At 45.0% G+C, this 11,154-nt stretch overlaps 1 protein-coding gene across 2 annotated transcripts in view; it reads right to left on the bottom strand.

The window, feature by feature from the left end:
* Positions 1–10,236, bottom strand: part of SIL1 (SIL1 nucleotide exchange factor) — a 225,143-nt gene extending 214,907 nt beyond the window's left edge. The window contains exon 1 of one of the 2 annotated variants that reach the window (XM_006772451.2): positions 10,066–10,236. In XM_006772451.2, coding sequence (XP_006772514.1) covers positions 10,066–10,159 — 94 coding nt within the window. In that variant the 5' untranslated portion in view covers positions 10,160–10,236. The remainder of the gene's footprint in view (positions 1–10,065) is intronic. The other variant, XM_015569635.1, reaches the window with a different exon arrangement.
* Between the last annotated feature and the right edge of the window lie 918 nt (positions 10,237–11,154).

The raw sequence follows: 11,154 nt of genomic DNA, 5'->3' as shown, positions 1-11,154 counted from the left end.
AGTCAACTTGATAAAGCCCAGGTTAGGGTATTTAACTGTGCCTCCCAGACCTTGCGCAAGGACCACAAATGGACATACAAATCAAAAGAAAGCCATGACAGATGTCAAAGTTCCCGTAATGAAGTAATTGCTTCATGTCTGCTGAAGAGCAGAGGCAAGAGACAAGAACACATTGTCAGAGGGCCCCAGGCAGGCTATGGACCAGCCACCCATGCTCCATTAAAATCCCATGTCAGACACTGCCCAGGAAACAGGACCTGCTGGCTAAATCAGCGGTTAAAGAGACCCTCAGAAAAACAAGAAATGAGTGGAATAAGGAAAATGACGGCAGAGAAGCTGCAAAGTTCCTAACTATTCACAACTTGTAGTTATTCAGTATGAGCTACCTGTAACTATTGATATAAATAATAAACCAACCAACAAAGAAGACAGACAATGATGTGATGATTAAAATAAAGCTTACTTGGTCAGCATAACTTATCCGCTAACCAAGTCTTGGATCAGGAACTGGCAACTGCTGCTGTTGTCCTTACTGATGATAATACAGAGCAGTAACACTGTGCCAGAGGAAGCACTTTTCATATGTATTCTCTCAACTAATTGGCTACAAAAGCAAATATTACTCTTCCCATTCTATAGATCATGAAATTAAGGCTTAGAGAAAAGTAACTTCTCTATCTGATAGCTATTAAGTAGATAGCAGAATATGAAACCAAGTGAGCTGACTCCAAAGTGTTTTTAAACCACTCTGATCTATCATTCATTCCTTCAGTTTCTTTTTCTTTGAGATACATTAAAGGTTTGCTTGGGTCACCAGAAAAGGTCCACTGATGCATTGGCCCTGTTCTTTGCGAACACACAGTAGTCTGGCCTGAGAGCTATTTCTTTGTTTCTAAAATGGGGAAACTTCAAATCTATTTCATCAGGGATGAGAGCAAGAGGAAAACTACAACACGAATAGGAGAAAAATCAGCATGAAAACTAAAACCCTCAACAGTGAGGATTGTAAGTATAATGGACAAGCGAGTCAGTGGAGGGGCCTTCTCTCTCTCTGGAGATTTTTAACTGCAACTGTCTCTTGCATCTTTACAAGGCTTTAAATAATCCTAACAAATTCTATGGCCACCCTCTGTGAGCCCTTTGGCTTGAGTCTCAGCTCTGCCATTAATACACTGATGGCCCTAAAGAAGGTATGCCATCCATTTCATTTCTCTGAGGCTCAGTTTTGTCATCTATATATATATAAAAGGCTAATATGCAAAGTGTCCCCTCAGGAGTTCAACTGGGAGACCAGGAGTTTGATCAATCGCCCACTGTGACATGCACTGACCACCAGGGGGCGGCACAAAACAAAGGAAGGCCCAGCTGGCAGCTGGAAGGCCCCAATCGGCCCTGATCACCAGACAGACCTAGGGACACTACCCATGCAAGAATTTTGTGCACTGGGCCTCTAGTAGTCAAATAAGAATCCACCAAATGCAAAACTACAACATTAAGCAATGAGACCTGAAAGACTATCTACTGACTTTTCATTCACCCAAGGAACTACAAATGAACCAGACACAGCCTGATTTCTTCAATGAAACTAATATGAAGACCCCAAGGATGATTTCTTCCAGTCCAGATATACTATTTTAGACTTTAGGAGCTGCACCCACAGATGGAGACTTTGCTTCATGAATACAATCAAACCCAACTCCCCATAACTATCAGATGGGTAGGGTCACAAAATTCAACCTTAAATACCTTGCTTATAAGCTGGCCCCTTAAACCTCCAATGTCTACTGTCCACTGGATTCAAAGCATGACAATCAATCTTATAGCTATTGACTGCCTTACCTTATGTAACTTCCAGTGAACTGTAGTCTGCTAATATAGAGTTTGGTCAGGTGGCTGCTGCCCACCTTGGGAGCCACACAGAAATGTAAGGTATATGCATGAAACTATTGCCAAAAGTAATGTCTATTTAAAATGGCATTAGTCTTCCTCACCAGACCTTTGGAATGCATCTCAGATTATTCCAGTTTCTATAACTCCTCCCCTCACAAGACAGAAGAGGCAGAATACATGCAGAGAGAAGTAACTAGACATGGATCGTTCAGTGACTGCTGTGATATCCCTCTACCTGTGATGACAAGTGGTCATTAAAAGGCATAATCAAGAACTCTCTCTGTGAAAGCATAGCCAGCAAGCAGATCCCAAAAACATACTCCTTCCAGTTTCTCTGTGGATATGACATGTGACATGAGCTAAACATCAGACACTCCCCAAAGGCTCCAACCTCCAGTCCAAGAGGTTCAGCTGTGAAAAAATAAGGCTTAGGAGGCAACAGAAAAGCAGTTGGTAAATGGACCACCTCGAAAGTCCAAGATTGGAAAGAAAATAAAACCAATCTGTATATATGAAGGCCTAATTGTCCCGTCAGGCAGGCACTCCAACCAGCAGTTTGACTGCTCGCTATGACATGTGCTGACCACCAGGGGGCGAGTGCAGAACATGGCAGGTGTCAGCCCCACACGCCGTGGTCCCACCCACTGCTTGCACCCACTGCCGGTGCCAGCCCAGCCCTGATCGCACCAAAAATAGCAAGCAGCAACTGGCAGTGGCGGCAGTAGGGGCAGGGCCACCGCTCCCAGGTGCTAAGGGAGCAGGGTAGGGGCTACCAGCGGGCCTCAATCACCCCTCAGGGCTTCTCCACCTCCCCCTGCTTGCACCTGCTGCTGGCAGACAGGGGACCAGGGGCTGTGGTGGGAGGGGCCAGGCAGGGGTGCAGAGGATGGGCCAAGACCCACCCCTGTGCCCACTGCAGCCTTGCGGCCCATGGTTCCTTTCAAGGTGCACAAATTCATGCACTGGGCCCCTAGTAAAGGAAAAACTTAATTCCAGCCTCTCTGGAGAAGTCCAGGTAAAACTCATTCCTCCCATCTTCACCTCCACCCACATCCCATTTCTTCTCCAAGTCTCTCAATACATAACATGAATAACTTCACAAAAGGGCAAACAACTGCTCCAAATTATTAAGAATATCAATAAGCTCAGCCAGTGTGGCTCAACAGTTGAAGGTACACCTATGAACCAGATGGTCACGGTTCCATTTTCCCAGTCGGGGTACATGCCCAACTTGCAGGCTCAATCCCCAGAGGAGGGTGCATAAGAGGCAGCTGATCTATGATTCGCTCTCATCACTGATGTTTCTATCTCTATCTCCCTCTCCCTTCTTCTCTTAAATCAATAAAAACTTAAAACACTTTTTAAAAAATGCCCTGGCCAGTGTTGTTCAGTACAGTTAGAGGATCATCCTGGGAACTGAGGAGTCGCTGGTTCAATTTCTGCGTTGGAGGTTGGGCCCCAGCCCCAGTTGGGGCACATGCCAGAGGCAACTAATCAATGTATCTCTCTCACTCTGATGATATTCCCTCCCTCTTCCCCCATCCTCAGTCCTTGCCTTCCACTCTCTCTAAAAAAAATCAATGGAAAAAAATATCCTCAGGTGAGGATTAGCCAAAAAAAAGAACATCAATAAGCAAAATAGAAATCCTTATGCTCACAAATATGTAGTGGCTAAGGAGTTTATTCTTTTGGTTACATCCTAAACACACTATGCTTAGAAATAAAAAACAGCTCAGCTGGTTGGAAAATAGATATACAGAGTGGGGCAAAAGTAAGTTTACAGTTGTGAGAATGCAAAATACAGAATTTATTATTAATTATTGCATTATTTTACAGAAACCTACTTTTGCCTCACCCTGTAATAAGGTAGAATTCACAGTTTTGACCCTCCTAAAGGCCAACTAGCTCAAATCTTTCCATGACAACCAGCCATGGCTTAGCTACAACCCAAGCAGGAAAGAATAATAAGGGCTCTTCGCCCTAAGGCATTCCCACCCTGGAAAAACAGTGAGCTCTTCAGCAGCGAGAACTGTTTCACATTAGTGTCCCCAACATCTTCCACTGGGCATGGTACTTAGTAGTGCCTTGAGAAAATAGCTGATTGGTCAAATGCCCTGTTAACTGCAAGACTCCTGGTGAGGGGGTGGGGGGAGACAGTAGCACAGTGCACTAGAAAGAGCTTTGGAGTCAGAACTGAGTTTAAAGCCTCGCTGCAGAACTTAACCTCACTGAGCCTCAGTTTCTTCATCTATAAAATAGGGATAATACCAACTATCTTACAAGACTACTGTGGGAATTAAATGAGATAATGCTTTCCTGGCTTTACTAGTTTGGTGTTTGAGGCATTGAAAAAGCTTGTAGTAACAGCTGGATCTACTATGTAGAAAACAAGCCTTAATGGCTATATTAGAGGTCCGGTACACGGAATTCCTGCACTGGTGGAAGGGGGGGGCTCAGTCCTCTCACAGTCTGGGAGCCCCATGATCCATCGCCCCCACAGAGGGAGGCGCCGCCCACTCGCTGCAGCCCACTGGTCAGTGGCCTGGGCCTCCCTCTTTGGGGCAATCATGGAGCCCTCCATTTGATCACCCAATGGCCGATGGCCAGGCCTCCTTCTGCAGGGCGATCATGGGGCGATGGCCAGACCCCTGACCAACTGCAGTGCACCTGCCTTGCTGGCCTGGCGCCAGTGGGTGTCATAACGTGGTCGTCCAGATGCTATGGGCATTCTACTGTTCAGTCATTCAGTCAACTTGCATATTACACTTTTATTATAGATTAGAGAGAGGATATAAGACATGCATTCTCAATGAGGGCAATATCACCCCCAAGGGGGTGAAAACTGATTGCTGGGGAAGAAAAATCATATATATTACACAGTACATAAACAAATACATAGTATACCTGTGGTATTACAATTCAGATGGCATGGGGGGATTAGAAAAAGTCTCAAAAAGTGATAATAAGCAAAAGGTTAAGAAACATTTGATGTTCAAAGGGTTGACCCAGTTTCCATAAAGATTGTCATTAATTTGCATAATAGTCATGAGTAGGATGACTATTATGTACTAGTTTGTACTAGTTTGCCCCAGACTTTCCTGGTTTAGACACTGAAGTCCCACATGTGGGAAATCCCTCAGTCCTGGGAAAACTAGGATGGTTGTTCACCCTCCTCATAGAGAGATCAATACAAGCATTTTCATTTCACTAATGAGGCGACCCGAAGAAACATGATAGTTGTCATGAAGGATTTACCGTACTTCAGCAGCATTCCTGAGCCAAGATTGAAATATGCCATTTGCCCAGCCCTATACTCAGAGCTCTCTGCCCCTAACCTCCACCAAGGCATTGGCATGGAATGGTTCTCATGCATTGACTATGCCACTTCCTTCTTGTTATGGACTGAATGTGTCTATCCCCCTCCAAATACATATGTTGAAGCCCTAATTCCCAATGTGATCTGTTTTTGGAGATGAGCCTTTGGAGGTAGGTAAGGTTAGAGTAGATCGTGTGGGTGGAGGCCCCATGAGGGGATTAGTGCCCTTACAGAGAGTTGACCAAACCAGGGCTCACTCTACTCTCTGAGCCACATGAGGATACAGCAAGAAGGCAGCTACTGTGAACCAAAGGAAGGGCTCTCATCAAGATCCTGACCATGCCAGACTCTAGAATTGTGTGAGAAATAAATGTTTGTTTGGCATTCTGTTGTAGCAGCCTATAACTTACTAAGACACTTTTCAAAGCCTCAAACACCAAAGCCAAGGGCACTATTAAGAGATTGAGGGCAAGGCCATCAAGGATATGCATGAGAAGCCACCAAGTATCTGAAAGATGTCACTTTGCAGAAGCAAAGTGTGCCATTCTGCCATTACAATGGTGGAATTGGTAGGTATGCCCAGGTCAAATGGTAGGACAGGACACAGGGTCAATAGTCCAAAAAGAGTGCTAAATTTTTGCTGCACATGTTTAAAAATGCAGAGAGTAATACTGAACTTAACGTTTAGGTGCTTAATGACCACATCTAAGTGAACAAAAGCACCCAAGATGGGGTGCAGAAGTTAGAGAGATCATGAATGGATAAACCTCTATATGAGCTTTCCCTGCCACAATGAAATTACTGAAAAAGAGCATATTGTTCCTAATCCAGAAGAGGGATTTGCACAGAAGAAAAAGATATCCCAGGTGCAACTGAAGAAACAAAAAACTTATGGGCCAGAGGTAAATCCAGCATATAATAGATGCTAATAAAAGCAAAAAGCAGAGAGAGAGAGAGAATGAATAGGAATGAATATGAATGAGGGCAGACATAACCAGCCATCACAGCCATTATCCTTGTCAATGAACTGCCTCAGGGAACCTGAAAGAACTACCAGTCTGGGCTGAACATAGTTCTATTGCTACTGAATTCTCACTGTCTCCAAGGTAGAAAATTGCGTAAGTGAGGACACCAGGTGTAAATCCTTAACAAGCCAGGAAAATTCTGGGAGATTCTTCTTGTCCTGAGTACCTTGACTCGTTCTGTTTCTTTGTTACTAATGTTGTGGCCCCACCCCAAAACAAAGAAAGAGAATTTCTGGAGGATGAGGCCCAGAAATCAGGATTTTAAAAAGATTCCCAGGTGATTCTAATGTGCAGCCAAGGTTGAGAACCACTGGTTTAGAGGTTTTTGTCCCAAAGACAAACTCAATTATTGTTGATATTAGGAATCAGAGGTTACCCCAAGCCCAGCCTGAATAGCAACAGGCTACTAGTATTCTCCTCCCCTATTCAGCAGTGAAACCCTTTGTGAAAGTATCAGTAAATGAAGAAAAGGGCAGGATATTCCTTTAGGCCACATATAATTAAAATAGGAAGCTCTATGCTGTGGAAGACTAAGTCTTGAAGCATAAAACCAACTCAGAGGGATAAAGTATTCATCCTCGCTTAGAAAGAAAAAGATTAGCTCCACAAGGACAAGTCTCCAAGTTAACACCAAATCCAGGAGATAAAGAACCCTTTGCTACAGAGTATGACCTAAGCACCATCTAAGGCCCCAGAGAAATATCCGCAGGAACACACGACCAAGGGGATGACACTGTAAAAATGTTCAGATTAGCAGTCCTGAAAGCGGCTTACTCCAAGACACTGGCAGACAGCCTCCAAAGCAAAGCTTCAGTTAGAAAAAGATAGAAAATAATGAAGAAAAAACACACACAAGAAGCTAGATGAGAAGAGCATGAATCCACAAACATAATAAAAAGAGAACTGGAAGGCATCATCTATTTGGAAAAAGATAAAACTTGCCTTTACAGCCGAAACCGGTTTGGCTCAGTGGATGTAGCATCAGCCTGCAGAGTGAAGGGTCCCGGGTTCGATTCCGGTCAAGGGCATGTACCTGGGTTGCGGGCACATCCCCAGTAGATGTGCAGCAGGCGGCTAATCGATGTTTCTCTCATCGATATTTCTAACTCTCTATCTCTCTCCCTTCCTCTCTGTAAAAAATCAATAAAATATATTTTTTTTAAAAAACTTGCCTTTACAGATGGTCATTTTTTAATAATCTCATTAATAGCCATCTTCATTCTTTGATGATGAAAACAGTTATTGCATTCCTATTCCCAAGAGCTTTCATGTGTATTACTTCATTTAACTAGTCTTCAAAGCATTTGTTTTTTGAGAGTACATTTATTAAAGCTGGGAACGGTGAAATAACGAAGGACCTAGGATAGAAGAAGCAACAGGAGAGAGCCTAGGCAGGGCCTTTGGCTCTCCAGAAATGTTATGGAAAAGTGAGCCAAGGGGAGGCTGCTGTCAGCTCACTGGTGTCAGAGAAAAGAGAGCCTTGGGGCCAGGATCAGGGGTTTAGCCCGGGATGAGCTGCCAATGCTCACTGCTCCTCTGGTTGCAAGTCTCTTGGGGATTCTTAAGAGTTTAGGAGAGCCTGGCCAGTGGGGCTCAGTGGTTGAGCGTTGGCCTATGAAACAGGAGGTCACAGTTCCATTCCTGGTTTGCAGGAGGCAGCCAATCAATTATTCTCTTTCATCACTGATGTTTCTATCCCTCTCTACCGCTCCCCCTCTCCCTTCCTCTCTCTGAAATCAATAAAAACAAATTTTTTAAAAAGTTTAGGAGAAAGAAAATTCACTCAAAAAGGCGATTCAAGTGGGTGTGCCCCTAGGAGAGCACACCACTCTTCAAAGTATTATTCCCATTTTTATGCAGTGGAAAACCAAGCCTAAGAGGTGAAATAACTTGTCTAAGGTCGTACAGCTAATAAATGATAGACTAAACTCAGAATCAAAACTCAGGTTTACCACACTCCAAAAAAGCGTTATGTCCACTTCAAAAGAACTATTAAATCATCTGTAAACAAATAGGTGACAAGGTTTTTAACCATGCCTATTTCAGGTAACAACAAATTTTTTTTAAATACAGTATGGTGCTATGTATTAATGTCTCTGGAAACAATTTCAGAAGTGAACTTTCAAAACTGCTTTGGATAATGGCCATATCACATTAAATGATGCCACCCTCACCCCCCACCACCTACACCGACACATACCACTCTACAGGAGAACACTTACCAAAGCATTAAATACTGGCCTGTTTATTTTTTAAAACCCATTTTGTTACTTTTCAGTTTCACTTAATTTCTTGGAGCCAATGAAACATACCAGAGTTCAAAGTTGGCCTCTATAGAGAATAGCTGGCCTTCAAAGACAGCAGAAAGAGGGTGGGGAGTGGGGAGCGGGGGGAGCATGACTCGCAGTACAAGGCAACTTTTCATTCCTGGGTTACCTCATCATCCCTATTCCCACCATCTGTAAAATGGGGCCAATCTTTTCTGTAGCCAATTCCATCAGAACAACACATGTTAGCAGATTAAATTCACTATACACCCAGAGGGAAAGGTTAAACTAAATCTGATGTGGCAACACCTTCTTAAAAAACCTAAGGGCCATGTTCTCAACTGAAATCACAGACCAAGTCCTGATCCATGTAGACAAACATCAATCGTGATACCCTCATGCCCTAGATTCCAGCAAAATCCTCTTCAATCCCCAAATCTGACTACGTTTTTACCAAAAAAGAAAAAAGCTTGGGTGGGGTGAGAGCTAAAAAGACACACAGATATGAAACATCTTTTGCACTGTCAAAACAAACACTATTAGTTTATAAACACATCAGTTTCTTTGGTTAGCAGACATGGAAGTTCAGTCTCCTCCTGCCCACCTAGTCTGGGTTAATAGAATACCCCAAAGCCCAAAGCAGTTCGTAGTTTTGTTTAATTGAGATCAGAAAGCCAGCTGGGCTTGGTTGAAGCCAGGCACTGAAAAATATTTATTAGAAAACTGTATGCGTCCTCAATATATATGTTTAAAGGCATCAAGCCGCCCTCCAGCTCTAAGTGCAAAGGAAGCTCCCACGGGCCTCTCAGGTGCAAGGCATTTCCTGACACCTGGTCTTTCCCACCTGAAGCCACATTACAGGGGCTCACCTATCAACGGGATTCTCTCCTAGCTTCCGAAACAAAGAATCTGAAAGCCAGGATTTCGGGACCACCCGAATCAGAACCATCTGGGGAGGACTGCGGGTGCTCGAGCCCCACGTTATCCAAAATACCTAAGTTGAGACAAGGGATAGGCACAATCTCCAAGGTATTTGAGACACACCAAAGTCTGTGACCCCTTACTTTAAAGGCATGACTTCCTCCACCAGGAAGAAGAAAAATACAAGACAGGAGTAGAAATACCACGGGGGTAGCGCGTAATTCCATATGGTGAAGAGATGACAGCGGTCTCGACCAAGAACCAGTGTCAACACTGGAGCGGTTAGAGACAGATGCACAAACTGAGGCCAGGAGACGAGAGCAGGGAGGAAGACTAAAACAGACGCGGAGCCAGAGAGCCACTCTCAAACCCCCACGGCCTCATCTCCTGCCATTTAAGAAGGGTTACTAGAGACGTTCTGCGTGGGAAAGGCGGGGAAGGCGGCCGTTGGGCTGGGAGAACAGGTCTGCGGACACTAAAGAGGAGCGCAGGTCCCACTGGGACGTCCCGCTTCGGAGACACTAGGGAAGACGTGTGGGGGCCCCAGACAGCTGGGAAGGCGCCGGGGCCATTGGCGGGAGGAGGCCGGGCAGTGCCCTGAGCCCCCGGCCCAGCGCCAGGGCTGGACGGCCCTCACCGCCCCTACCTTCGGCTTCCTGCCGGGTAGCCGAGGGGTAGACACAACCCCCACAATTCCAGGCGGCCGCAGTAGCAACCAGCTTCAGATGCGCAGACGCCATGGCGACAGGCTGAACCCATGAGCGCCCGGCTACTACGTCGTTCGTCGCTCACCCAATGGCCGCCTCGCGGAAGCTGGCGGCACTAGAATGATTAGCCCCGCCTATTTCCGGTTAAATTTGCTGGAACTGTCTTTTTTCCTGTATCCCTCCGCCGAAAGAGGGAGGACAAAAAACGGAGCCCGCGGGCTTGGTTTTGCTTCTAAGCTAAATCAAACTAGAACTGCGAAGTTTCTTCTGTGATTGCCTAACAGCCTAATTTCTTTCTAGAGGAAGGATCCTCAAAAAGGAGGGTGTGGGGAGTAAAATTAAATGAAGCAGGTTGTTATGCCCAGATTTCAAGATCCCCCAAGACAGACCACTAGGGAGCCGAGTCCAGTGCAAAAGCAAAGAGGCCTTTTATTCAAGCCCCGGCTTGGTCCCCCTCCGCCTCCATTGCTGGATGTGAGAGAGAGCCCCGAGTCCCAAGGGAACAAAGAATTTATAGGGCTTATACTCTTGGCCTTGGGCTAGTTTTCCCCGCTTTCCCATTGGCTGAGATAAGGGCAGGCTGAGTAACTGATACATTCTGTGGCTTTCCTGGGAGAGGAGTTAGGGACATAGCTATCAGGTCCGTTCTGTCCCCTCATTATCAGGTCCGTTCTGTCCCTTCACTGGTGTGTCTTCGTTTGGGATAAGGCCAAGAGACTCAATAAATAGTCCTTTGAAAATTCATGCAGAAAAGGCCACCTGCAAGTCACCTACTTTATAAATCTGTGTACTGTGTGAATTTTTGACAAGGACCAAATATTTTGAAAATAAGTCACCTGCACCTGTAATCTGCTCTGCACTGACTTATTTTACAGGTGCCAACTGCTTGCATATACATTGTACTTACTTCTGTACGTTTCTAATACCAGAATTGCCATCCCCTTTTCATAGATAGGGAAGCAGAGGTGTAAAGAAGTTAAAGGATTTATACAAGGTCAGACCGTCAGAAAGTGGTAGAACAAGAAATT

The sequence above is a fragment of the Myotis davidii genome, unplaced genomic scaffold (genome assembly GCF_000327345.1).
Source record: "Myotis davidii unplaced genomic scaffold, ASM32734v1 scaffold545, whole genome shotgun sequence".
NCBI classification, from domain to species: domain Eukaryota; kingdom Metazoa; phylum Chordata; class Mammalia; order Chiroptera; family Vespertilionidae; genus Myotis; species Myotis davidii.
This window is presented reverse-complemented; position numbering and strand designations above follow the sequence as displayed.